Source organism: Lathyrus oleraceus, chromosome 7 (genome assembly GCF_024323335.1).
Source record: "Lathyrus oleraceus cultivar Zhongwan6 chromosome 7, CAAS_Psat_ZW6_1.0, whole genome shotgun sequence".
Classification (NCBI taxonomy): domain Eukaryota; kingdom Viridiplantae; phylum Streptophyta; class Magnoliopsida; order Fabales; family Fabaceae; genus Lathyrus; species Lathyrus oleraceus.
The window spans coordinates 197,962,220-197,976,647 of record NC_066585.1 but is presented as its reverse complement, the minus strand read 5'-3'; the positions used below and the strand labels follow the sequence as shown (position 1 = coordinate 197,976,647).

At 33.9% G+C, this 14,428-nt stretch overlaps 1 protein-coding gene across 1 annotated transcript; it reads right to left on the bottom strand.

Annotated features, from left to right (window-relative positions):
- Nucleotides 1-253: 253 nt before the first annotated feature.
- LOC127105320 (dof zinc finger protein DOF1.4) lies at nt 254-2,522 on the bottom strand. Its single transcript, XM_051042495.1, has 2 exons — nt 2,272-2,522; nt 254-2,059 (listed from the first exon to the last, which is right to left on the bottom strand). The coding sequence occupies exons 1-2, from the start codon at nt 2,338-2,340 to the stop codon at nt 935-937; spliced, it is 1,194 nt and encodes a 397-aa protein (XP_050898452.1). The 5' UTR covers nt 2,341-2,522; the 3' UTR covers nt 254-934.
- Between the last annotated feature and the right edge of the window lie 11,906 nt (nt 2,523-14,428).

Genomic DNA, 14,428 nt, shown 5'->3' with positions numbered 1-14,428 from the left:
TTAGATATAAGAGAAGTATGAATATTGGAACAAAAAAAAATGCATGAGTGTTGATGAAACCTATCACTGTGAACCTAGTTCTAGGCACCTGAATTGAATATAGAAGAATTGTTCCCTGACACTAAAAGACAACACATAAATTTAAATTTTGCAGCTTAAATTCCTATTGTGTGCAACAGGTTTTAGCCAGACTACCATAGCCCACATACAGTTTCACACCATTTCAGGATCTATGTGCTTGATAGTACTACTCTTTATCATCAATTGTCTAAAGTAGATAATAATAATACAACAACAACCATACACTTTGCATGAACATAAAGTTTCTCACACACCAAAGTACCAAATCAATCCCACATACATGAATATTAATTAATCACCCCCTCTTCTATACCATTCATTATACCCCAAACCCCAATAATCTCCATAACCTAACCTCTCCCAAATGTTAAGAAAGTTAACAAACATTAGTTTCTTTCATGAGAAAAGAAACTAATGACAATACATTAGAAAAAAGAGTAAAGAAAATAAAGGATATTCATATGTCATTGCATATACACATTACAAAACTAATGAAAATGACCAACTTCAACTTACTCAGTACTCAGTAGTAGTACTCACCAAATGAAGAACCTTCATTTCTTGATCTTCATCCATGGAGTTACACACATGATGAGAGAAGAGGATCCGAGGTTCCTCTCAGCACAAATTTCTCAACCTTGAGACATAAAACTAACAAGGTTGAAGACTAGTATAGTAATATATTTGCAGCTGACATGATCTCTCTGATCCTAAACTCTCTCACCTTTTCTCTATTTTTTTTTTCAATGTAAGTAAACCAAACCCAATTGACCCCAAAAGAAGAAAAAAACAGCATTTTTTCAGCAATAAACAGAAGCCAAAAAGAGATAAGAATAAGATAGTTTTGATCTTTCTAGATCAGAGAAGAAACTGAATTAGAACCAGGTTGATCAGTACTCCAAACACTACTCAAACCTGTTGCTGTTGCTGATGTGTTGTTGTTGCTGTTGTTGTGATTATTATTCCAATAAAGAGAAGCATTATTATCAGACAAACCCATATTCTCCATCTGGTTTTGAAAAACAGCACCACCATTACCATTCAGATTATTCATATTCCACTGATCCAACCTATTTTGTAGCCCTTCACCTAATTTCACTTCTTTTGAATCCATCTCTTGATGATGATGAAAAGGATCATCATCACCACCACCACCACCACCACCACCTTTTATTCCACCACCAGTACTCATGAACTTCTGTTGCAGTAGTGTAGAGCTAAGTAGAGAAGCCATAACAGGAGTAGTTGAAGTAGAAGAAGAACCAAAGATGGAACTGTAATTGTTATTATTTGAAGTACTAAACCCATTTCTGTAACTACCCTCATCATGATGATGATGATGATGATGATTAAGATTAACTTCTCCTCCAGCAGCAGACATTAGTATCCCAGATGAAAAACCTAATCCAAGACCATTCTGGGGAAGATTATCATAACCAGAAGCAGGATTTGAAACTCTAGTAGTAGAATTAAACCTTGTTGAAAAAGGAAAATTCATAACATCATGACAAGAGTTACCACCATAAAGCATAGTATTGATATGGTTTGAGGTAGCAGCAATATCAAAACTATGGTGCTGTTGTTGTTGTTGTTGTTGTTGAGATTGAGAAGGAGGGTTTGGATTAGCAACAACACTAGAAGGAGTTGAAGAAGAAGGAGAAGCAGAAGAATCAATGTTGTTGTTGTTGGAACAAGAGTATGTTGGTCGTTTAAGACGTTTGTTTTTTCTGCAACCACCACCAACAGGAACATTTCTGAGTGTTCCACCTCTTGTCCAGTATCTTTTACAGGCTTTGCAGAAGTGTCTCGGTTGCGTTAAACTGTAGTTATTGTAGTAACAGAATTTGGTGTTGGATGAATCACAACGTGGGCATCTTAAAGCTTGTTGTTGTTGTTGAAGAAGCTCTTGACCTGGTTTTTCCATAACCCTATTACCGGTTGAAGAAGCCATTGAAACCTTATGATCATCTATCTCACTCTACAATCAAAAGGATAAGAAATAAAAATGAATAAACTAATGAAAAAAAGAAGAGAGAGAAAAGGTGTTTTAAGGTGGTGCATGTTTTACACAGTGGTTTTATTCTGTTCCAAGAGGAAAACAACAAAATTTGGGTGGTCATGTATTTTTTGTATAATAATTGAGAAAAGAAACAGATAGAGATAGAGATAGAGATAGAAAGAGATGAAAACCTGTGTCCATTTGCTAGAAGTGATTATGGTTTTCTCATTATCAACATCACAGTTACCATTACCAAACATTTTGGTTTCTATGAGAGTAGTTGGTGCCTTGAGTCTTGTTTGATGGTCTTAGAAATGGAGTGAAGGTGGCATGATAAAGTGAACATGTAGATTAGTATTATTATTTAATTAAATCATATAAGACTAAGAATAATATAATTAAATTGAATTGTGTAGCTAGGTTCACGTGATGAGTTTGGTTTAAGATGGAATTTGTGTAATTAAATATATAATGGAATTGTGCAGTGGAATATTAAAAAAGAACATTCGAAATCCAAGAAAGGGACATAGAGGTAAAGTGGGATTAGGATGAATCTTGAGTGGTTCAAGAAAGGAAAAAGAAAAGAAACAACACACACCCACATATATACTCTCCAACGTAGTAACATTCTTTTGTGCAGAGAGATAGGATACATAGAGGGGGAATCCCTAAGATCTGCTCAACATCCAAGGCAAAATCCCACTTAAATTTCATCTATAACCGTTTTAAAATGAAAATTTGAAATTCAATTAACATAGACCATCTCTAAATAAGATTGGGCCAATATGTGAAAGTAGGGTTTGGTGAGAAAATATGGATGAAATATATATATATATATATATATATATATATATATATATATATATATATATATTTTGTTGAAGTACTTCCTCTTGGAAGGCAACGAGAGATGCTTTAATTTGGTGGAAAGACTTTAGTAAATTAAGTTTTGTTTGGATTGATGGAAAGATATGGAGTGAGTTAGTCTGAGATGTATAAAGTGATATTTTATTGTTTGAATTAGTTAAAATTATATGAATCGAAGCGGAATGAAGTGATATTCATTTCATTTTATATTCCATCATTTATCATTTAATTTCTTCTCCGATTTGTACAAAATGAAGATTTTGCTTTGTTTCGTCGTAAAAATTCAAACGACGGAATGAAATTCCCATCCTGCTTGATTTCATCCCGCTTCATTTTTTTTTATGATATCCAAATATAGACTTAAAGTCTGAAGGTAATTGATTTTCAAATGCGGTTTCAAAATTTGGGGGAACTGTCTAGGGTAATCCTTTTTGGAGTGATCATTGGCTAGATCAGAGTCTCGTAACAGGTATCCAATTTTCTAGACTATATGAGATTTAATTCAGAAGAAATGTTTGGTGAGTTATGCTGGAAAATGAGAATGAACACTACTACAAAATAGACATTTCGTAACACTCATCTTACAACGATCTTCCTGTTAACCGTGGTATGAAGGTCTGAGTAGTTGTTGGTTATGTTAGTAGTGTGTATGTTAATCTAATTAGTGAATGCTTCTATCTTATTTATGGTAACATCCCTACTAAAAATCATAGAAAACTTTCTCAAGTTGAGTTTTTAGTCTCTTGATAGTTATTAAGAATAACAAGCAACTCTTTGACTTTACTTTCTTCACCCCTACAAAAGATTAAGTTGTTATCAACAAAGAAAAGATGGTAAGCATTGGAAGCATTCACTACTACAACAAATATTTATTACCACGGCTAGGAGAAGGATTACATCATGGATGGTGGTCCGTGATAACGTATGGCGTGATAGTAAGAGTGTTACTTTCCACCACAGGCTAAGGTCTGTGGCGAAAAAATTGGTAAACGCGTTATATTTCACAACTGTTAGAAATTTCAACCTGGTGAAATATAGTCAGCAAACTTTTCACCATGGTTGGAACTTCTAACTGTGGTAAAATGTTAGTCATTTTATATTTTTCCAATGTTAGAACTTCCAACCGTGGTGAAAAGTCAGTCAACCAAAATTTCCATTTTTCCACATGCTTTGGTTGACCACATTGAGAACTTCCATCACAATATATAATATTAAAAATTTCTAATACAACAACAACAAAAATAACAAGAACAAAAAATATAACAACAACAAGAAGAATAGGAACAACAAGAATACGAACAAGAATAAGAACAAGAACAACATGAGCAATAACAACAACAACAACAACAACAAAATAAACGAAATCAATAGAATCGGTAAACCTTAAATCTCAACAACAACAAGAACAAAAAATAAATCAATAATATCGTTAAACATTAAATCTCAACAACAACAACAATCACAACAAGAAAAAAAATAATAACACCAACAAAATCAAAAATCAATAAGATCATTAAACATTAAATCTCAAAAATAACAACATTAAACATTTTATCTGACACAACAACAACAAACATTGCTAACTTGAATCCATATTTTTATTTTCTCGTTCAAGTTGGAGAAGAGATGACAGAATTCTAAAATTTGTTAATGAAAGAAATGATGTTTGCGAGTTTCGTTTATGGAAGAAATGATGTTTTCGAGTTTGATTTAGTGGAGAAATAGAGTTTTGTAAATGAAAGAAGAATTTTGAAAGAAAAATAAAACGGTTGATCCTGGGATTCGAACCCATGACCAAAATTTACTTTTCACCACAATTAGAAATTTCAACCGTAGTTGAAAGTGGCTTAAAAATAAAAATGAAAGAAAATGCCTAAATGAGTATATTTTATCATGGTGGAGACTATGACCGAGGTGAAAGTGCGTTACAAAAGATATATTTTATACTAGTGATTCCTATATATGGATATCCCATGAATATAATGAGTATTTTGACTTTACAAGATAAAAGCAGAGAGAACCTCAACAAATAATAAAAATATAGGATGATAAGGGATCCCCTTTTCTAATGTCTCTAATGAGTTTAAAAGACTATATGAGATTCCCATTAATTAAGATAGAGAAAATAAGAGCAGAAATACAAAGCATGATGATAGTAGTGACATTTTAAAAAAACCATAGAAAGAAGGGTTTTTCTAATAAACCCTTATTGAAAGCTATCACTAGCTTTTTCTATATTTAACTTAATACTAACTACAATTTCTTTTCTTTTTTAGGCATGTTAATAACATTGAAAGATTCAAAGATAATAATAACATTGTTAGTGGTAAGTCCTCTACGGACGAAAAACACTCTTATAAAGGTTAATAATAGAAGGGAGAATAAACTTGATTCTATTAGAAATTGTTTTAGTGATGATTTTAATCATTACATTACAAAATGATATGGATCTGAAGGAACTAGGGGAGATAAGGTTCTTGATTCTAGATATAATAAAAACGTGGGTGTATGATTATAAAATCTAGGTTTCCTCATTGGTTAAAACATGAAAGGCAGGCAGCAAGGACTAGGGGACACAAGATAATTCATAGGCTTAATAGTTGAAAAGAGTTCACGTGTAGTAAAAAGTTGCTTAAATTTTTCTCGTATTTCAGGATTGATTGTTATGAACTCCAAAAGTAATTTCCCTGAGGATAATAAAGGTAGAAAATGTGAACATATATTTGAATAAACAAATGAACACTTGCCGAATATCATCCTCATAATTAATGAGAATCCCTTCTTGATTAGTAAGAATCCTGATCCAGTTGTGAGTATTTTTTTGTATTAGTATATTTTTGATAAAAAAAATACTTAGTATTCTTGTCTCCCTCCTCGAGCCATCTAATATTTCCGCTTTGGCTCCACGAAAGCTTTTTCCTTTGAAAAACATTGCATAAATTCTATTACAAGTCTTCAATCTAGTATCTAGTAGAATCGCTAAGGACAATTTCATGAAGAATCAACAATATCTCCTTAATCTTATCCCTTACTATAAATATACCACCAAAATTACGAGCTCCCCAAGTGTGAGTTTTGTTGAGAACCCCTTCCAATCTATAATTGTTATCCTCAGCATTCTTTGACGAAACATCTTGCACCACCTTATTAACATCATCATTTTGAACCAAATTTGTTCATAAATCATGATTTTAAAGTTTCTAAACATGTGATTTTGGTAAAAAAAAATATTAATGGAATCGAGCAATACAAGACAATGAGCAAACCTGAATCTTAGTAAATGGTTGTAAACATGGCTAGAAAAATCATCCTTCCAAGGTTGGCCATAAACTTGTATAATATAGAGGATACTAAGTGGTTATCTAGTTTATTTTTAGCCCATGTTGATTTATAATCTTCATATCCAATATCATCAAGTTACGAGCAATACTAATAATGTCCCTAAAATTGTGTTCTAAAGTTGGTGGATTAGGGATCAACAAAGTTATCACCATTTTTTATGGTTATGTAAGATAAGATTGCAATCACCAAACAAAATCCAACTACTATTATAATTATTATGATAAATATTATTTATAAAGTCACTGAAGGAGAATTGTCATCCAAGGCGCAACGGAATTTAAAAACTTCTCCATTTAGTGATCCTTACGAATGAGCATGATCAGTGATAGAATCGTTACCTCTTGTGGCGATTCAAACCTTTGATGCAGATCTCTTGTAACGATCAAAACCTTGGATACAAATCCACGGAGCGATCACGAACGTTGAACGATGACAACGTCTCTACTCAGTCCACATGAACGGGTTCCTTCAATCTCAGTGCTAGCTGGTACGAATGAACGCTTTGAGTGAGAGAGAGAGGGAAACGAAATTCCAAGTCTTCACTTGATTTGTAGTCTCAGTGACAATGCTTCTACCCAAGAGTTATATTTATAGAACCACTTATGTGGGCTTCAAGCTAAAAAGCTCACTTAAGTGTATTTTGGCCCATATCTTATAATATGCCCAAAATCACTTAAGCGTGTGGTACCTTACCATATTTCGTATTCCACTTAAGTGCACCGTACCTTACGGTGTTCCTTAGTTACTCTATTTCTCATTAATCCGTCTTTTGTGTGTGACCCTGTAGGTTTTCGCGACGTTGGCAATTATATTAAATCATGCATTTAACATAATAAACAGTGAGCGGTATCTAGCAACACATCACTGCTACCCAAGACACGAAAATATCATGTGATCTGACAAAACCTCTTGTGATAATAATTATGTGTATAATTACCCCTTTGCCCTTATGTCTATATTGAACACAAGGTATAGACCGTGTCATCCTTGTCCAGTTCAATATTGGACCCATAGACATTTATCCTGTTACGCAGGATGGGCAAATTCCATCTAGGACACTCATGTCCCTCAGCATGCTTTGTGGAGTACCCATCAACTATCTTTATGGTTATCCAGTTACGGACAACGTTGGATCAGCAATAAAGCACTCGACTCTACATCTAGGATCCATAGTGGTTTCAGGTCGAAGAGTGGTATACACCATTATCACCATGAGAATAACTTATGACACTTTGCATAACTTTCTATATAGTATTCTCATAGCGGGTCAATCCGGTATAAATATTACTCTTAATATTCATACCTATGTTTAAGACTTGATAACTCTTTATCCATGATCCATGAGATGTGATCATCAGTCTACAAACATAATAGTCTCAACGCTTTAATGTTATCCCACTTCACAATAAAGCTCGACTACGGATACTTTAAGAATAATGTCCTTATGTTTAATGTGATCTCATGATTAAGTCATACTTGATACATTAAACGGACTAGCTATTCTAGGGACTTTATTAAGCAAACATAATAAAGAAAATACCTTTTATTATTAATAAATAATTCGATACAAGTACCAAAAGTATTGGCCTCTAGGGCTTACACCAACAGTCACATGTCATAAAAAATTTATTAACACTACGGAAGCTATACAAACTAGTAGACCTTCCATTAATATAAATATTATTATATAAAATATAGTAATTAATAAAGTTAGGATTTGAGTTGAGAATAATCAAATTGAAATTTTGAAGTATAAGGCATATCAATACAACCTACCTAAGGTATCACAAGTCATAACGTGAATATTGGTCAAGTAAGCAATGTTTCTGATGTTCTTAAAAACTAAATAACTATGCAGTTTTATAGTTTTCAGTAAGAAAATATATCTGGGTTATGGGATGAAATGAGCTTCTTTAGAGCTATATCTGATAGTGGATTATCCATACTGCGACAGTTTCAAGATAAAATTTTTAATAGCCTTTTAAGTTTTTTACTTTTTTTGTCTCACATTCAAACCAGTCACCAGTTTTGATGATGAGGCACTGACACACATGCATTCTCTCTCTCTCTCTCTCATATATATATATATATATATATATATATATATATATATATATATATATATATATATATATATATATATATATATATATATATATATATATTATTTAGAGTTACATGACCATGTATTTCCAAGTCAATATTAAACTAAAAAGTAGAAAAATAACATTTTAATTATTATTTGTTCATTTTCCCTTTCAATCCAGATCCAATACAAACTCAAACAAAACAAAAACTCCTACAACCACAACTAATCCCTTTCAGATCTCTAAGAACTCCCAAAAACAACTCCCAACACATATATTCCACCAATTTCCACTATAGACTCATCTCTAACTCATTACCCTATCCTCGCTTCTCACTCTTTTTTCTTTCTCAACTTCATCAGTTCCATTCGTCGCTTCTTCAAATACAACAATCATGCTAACAACTTTAAACAATGCCAAAAGTGAAAACACAATTCAAAAAACAAAATAAAATCCAATGCAACAATGAAATTGAACTTATTTCCCCAAATTCTGAACATAAAGTACATGCTAGGGTTTTGCTTCCTCTTTTCAATTCATTTATGAGGTTCCTTTAACAGCTATTGAATCATATGGAAATGAGTTTCAATATAATAAATTGAAAATTTTATGCTTGAGGATTCTTAAAAGATTATGAAATCGGAGCATTATGAACCTTCAGAGACTCTTGTCAAGGTTTTGAAGTCTATGTCTCTACTTGTTCTTATGCAAACATCTCAAATGATAACTTTTATTGTTGGTTTTGTGAAGAATCTTGCTAGGAATTATGTTGGTGTAAGAAAAGTTTAGTTAATTTTCAAAGTATTTAGAGATTAAAGTGCCAAATAAAGTTGAGCTTTGAAAGTTGTTTATGGATTTTATGTGGGGTTATGGAATTGGGGATCAAATTAAATTTGTAACGTATGTTGTGAAGATGACCCAAGAGAAAGACAATTTAGTACTTTTAGGGGTTAATCTTATTCTAAGATGAAGTTGGGTTGAAAGACAATTTAACACCATGGAAAACAAACAAGTTTGGAAGAAGAAAAAAATGTTTAGGGTTTCCATTGAGAAAAGACGGATGTTGAAAAGCAACATGCATAAATTTAATATGATTGTTATTGAAATAAAATGAACTGCCCAATATAATAGATTTATATAACAATTCCCATGTGGATGGCGTGTGACTTAAATTTTTTTTTTAAAATAATCTTACATGTTAGGATCGCGTCATCAAAATTGGCGGCTAATTTGAATGAGGAGTCAAAATGAAAGAATCTTCATATTACAGAAGAAATATGTATGTTTTACATGAACTTTTTTCAAACTAGTCACAAATAACACATGCCAAATTAAATATTAATCTTTTAAAACTTAAAAAGTTTATTTTGTACAACCACACATGTTACACACTCGTGCAGATCAATGTCAATAGTTCATATTTCAAATTCATTTTTATATTTTATTATTTATATACCGTTTAATCTTTATCAAACCATCAATCGATGTTGATTGATGTTATGTTATCGTAATATGCTTCAGACGAATCTATGTACTAGCTTCAATCATGATGTTGAGACGACTTTACCTTGTCTGAGAAACTGTAAATTTGCTACTCGATTTTGGAAATCTATTGTCTTCCTGGACCCACTATTCTTTCAAGGGGGTAACTTATATGATAAGATTAGACATGGCATAAATGGTGGCTCTATCTTTTTGGCTACTTGCCGGTGGTTGTGGCGCGCTAGGAATAAATTGTTTCTTGCTAATGAAGTGGTATCTTATTATACATTGAAACTCATCACAGTGAATTATGCCAACCTGTTAGAAAAATATTTTCTTAAGCATAATCTGTCTCATCCAACGAGAACGATCACGTGGAATGCACATAAAATTATTAATATAATTTTGAATGTTGATTGTGTTAAAGAAAATAAAATCACCAATTATCACCAATTAATGTAATTGACATCTTCCATTTGTAAATATATAATTATAATATTGTCATTATTATTGTATCCCTTATATAGCTCATTACAATTGAGCATTATCCTCTGCTATGTCTATATAACAAGCAACTTGTACAGATTATAGATAATAATACAAATTACCTTTCCATATATTCGTTTATTCAGGTGTGCGCCCAACTTAAACCCTTCTAGAACAAAACCAAAGCCAGAATACCAAATGGCTGACAACAATAATGATATGGTTAAAATAGTAGAGAAATCAGAAGAGAAAAACACATTGCATGCTACAAAGGGGATGGAAACAACATTTCCTGATCCTTTGATCCTGCACCATTATGACACATCATTCATCACATTGGTTAACAAACCTCGGAATGAACGTAACTACGGCGAATGGAGTCGCTCAATGCGTCTCAGCCCCATCACCAAGAACAATCTCGGCTTAATCGACGAATCCATAAAAGCGTCATCAATGGATAATATGAGATTCCCCTTGTAGGGGAGTTATAGCTATTTGATTTTAACATGGATTCTTTACTCCATTGAATCTGACATAGCTCGTAGCGTAATCTTCTCAAATACGACGACAAAAATTTGGAGTGCCCTACATGACAAATTCTCTCAAGGAGACAAGTCCAGAATCTAGAAAGTTCGGCAGAAAATTTATGAATGTCATCAAGGATCCCTCTCGATCTCTGATTATTACATATAACTTAAGAGTCTTTTGGATGAATTGGGATTCTATCAGGAACCAATTACATGCTTTTTCAACATGCTGAACAAAGTTACTGGTAGAGAAGAAAAAGAGAAGGTGATGCAATTTTTGATGGGGCTTAACGAATCTTATTCACAGGTTCGTGGGTCAATTTTGATGATGAGTCCTCTTCCAGACACTCGAAAATTTCATGGATTAATCCTTCAACAAGAGAGACAGATGAAGGTTGCAACACACAGGGAAATTTCAGTGGCATCCAACGCTATGCAGATTGCTCGCATACCAATGCATCGGGCTGAAAAATCCTTCTCCAATCATAGAGACTTGCGATTTACCCACTATGAACAAGAGGGACACGTAGTGGATCAATTCTATTATTAGAAAGGGTTTCCAATGAGACACAAATGGCCTGGAAAGAATGTGAAACCTAGAAACAAGAAAGCATCAATCCATAATGTTGAGGTGAAGAGAGAACCGACAAAAGTTGAGGAATACCAGAAAATTATGGCCATGCTTCACAACGTAAATGGTAATGACCAACCACTTACAAATGCATTAGGTAAATTTACATCTAACTGCAATAGTATTAGATATGATGCATATTCAACATTATACTAGATTGTGGATAGTGGAGTAACAAATCATGTGTTACATCTTTCACTTACTCATAATAGAAATGAAGCACCTCATGAGTTTGTGGTACTACCTAATGAAGAAAAATATGCCATTGAAAACATTAGATCTATCCAATTGTCATAAGAATTGCCTCTTGATGGAGTTCTACACGTTCCTAAACTTTGTGTGAATTTAATATATGTGAGTAAATTGACACAAGCATTGAAATGTATAGTAACATTCTATCCAAATTTTTGTGTTGTACGGGACGTGGATACGAGGAGGACGATTGGCCAGTGCAAGCATTTTAGTGGTCTTTACTACCTCACACCAACTCAGAACCCTCACCTTGTTCACCATATAACATGTACTTCTGACCTTTGGCACCAACGTCTTAGACATCCATCTGCTTCCCCTCTCCAGAATTTATCATAGTGTTTCCTATAAATTGTTTTTAATTCTAAGCATGTTTGTGAGATTTGTCCCATAGCAAAACAAACTCGCTTGTATTTTCCTTTAAGTTTAATAAGAATTGTTGCACCATTTAATTTAATCCATTGTGACATTTGGGGTCCGCACAAAATTCACACACATTCAGGGGCTCGCTATTTTCTTACCACTTCCATGTCGCTTCACATGGGTACATATCATGGATTTCAAATCTCAGACCTAAAATATATTAAAATCATTTTTTGCTTGGGTTAAAACTCAATTTAACTAAGACATTAAGATTTTACACTCCGATAATGAGGTGAATTCACATCAATGTGCCATTTTCTTGATGAACATGACACTATATTTCAACACATATGTGCTTATACTCTCAAAAATGGAGTAGTTGAATGTAAACACTATCACCTTTTAAATGTAGCTTGTGCTCTACGATTTCAAGCAAACTTACCTTTGCAGTTTTTGAGGGAGAGTGTTCAAATAGTATGTTACCTCATTAACCGCCTATCTATACCTCTACTTTCCCATAAATCTTCATATGAAGTGCTACATAAATCTTCACCCAATTATTCCAACCTTCGGGTATTTGGTTGCCTATGTTATGCCACAAACCTCACCCCCAATAAAAAAATTTACTATCGTGCATGACGTTGTATTTTCATCGTTTATCCTCTTGGAAAAAAGGGATACCATGTTTATGACCTTGAAGGAATTTTTTTTGTATCTCTCGGGATACCGTGTTTACGATCTTGAATAAACATACATTCTCGTTACACAACCACCCACCAGAAAAACAAGATGATAACAATCTTGTCCTACCCCTCATTGGTGATCTGATTCCACTTTCTGAGCCCGATCAAACCAATTCCCACTCACCAAATACAACATATGATCCCTTACCCAACATAACTAAATCCCACACAATACCTACATCTGGTCCTACACCTACCCCACTACAAGTTTAGCATCGGCCCCCTTCACGTATCACCACCAATTCCTTACATGCACTCCCTACCATGTCACATTTATTGGAGGATCATTCCCCTTTAAAAGACACACCTCACTCGAATCACCCTTCTTCCCTTCCTATACAAACACCATCATATCCACCAACCACTTCATCACAACCATCTCCCATACAACAGGCTCCCCTGACCTTCGTCGTTCATCCAACACCTCTCAACCTCCATCACATCTTCGAGATTTCAAAATGTACCATATTGTTGTCCTAGGCCATAATGACTCCTCGTCCCCCGCGTCAAGCACTCGTTATCCATTGCAATTATATGTTTTTTACTCTATGATATTTGATAGATGTCATTCCTTTGTGAATAACATATCTCTCTTGGTTGAGCCTACAACTTATGAACGAGCATGTCATGATCCCAATTGAGTTGTCGCGATGAACTCTGAGAATCAGGCCCTTGAAGAGAATAAAACATGGTCCATGCTGATGGTACAATCGAGCTTCACAAAGCTCGGCTTGTCACCAAAGGTTTCACCTAACATGAAGGCATTGCTTATAAGGATACATTTGCATCGGTTGCCAAATTAGTCACTGTTTATTGCTTATTAACCAGTGTTGTCATTCGATATTGGCCTTTACACTAAATAGACGTCCAAACTGCATTTCTTCATGTGAATCTTATTGAGGAAGAATACATGTTGCCCTTTTTAGGCTATTGTCGACAGGGGGAGAATGTAGTTTGTCGACTCCACAAGTGACTTTATGGGCTCAAGCAAGCATATCACAGTTAGTTCTAAGGTTTTTCTTGTGCAATTCAAGAAATCAACTTTCAACAATCAAAGGTTGATTACTCACTGTTTGCACAGGTTCATGGGGGATTCTATTACCGTGGTGCTACTCTATGTCGATGATATGGTCATTATTGGGAACAATGAGACAACCATCTATGATCTCAAGAAGTTTCTCAATAGTTGTTCGAAGATTAAAGACCTTGGAGTGCTCAAATAATTTCTAGGAATTTAAGTGGCTCGGTCCATGACAGGAATAATAGTTTGTCAAAGAAAATACACATTAGACATATTAGAAGAAGTTGAACTACTTGGAGCAAAACCAACAATTATCCCCATGGAACCCGACTTGGTGTTGACATAAAATGGAAGTGAATCTCTCAAGGATCCAAGTCATTATCGCAGACTACTTGGGAAACTAATCTACCTCACAATTAGTCATCCAGAAATCACATACTCTTTAAACATACTTAGTCAATTCATGCAGGAACCAAAAGTACATCACATGAAGGCTACACATCGATTTCTCCAATACTTGAAAGCAACTCTAGGACAAAGGGTTATTATT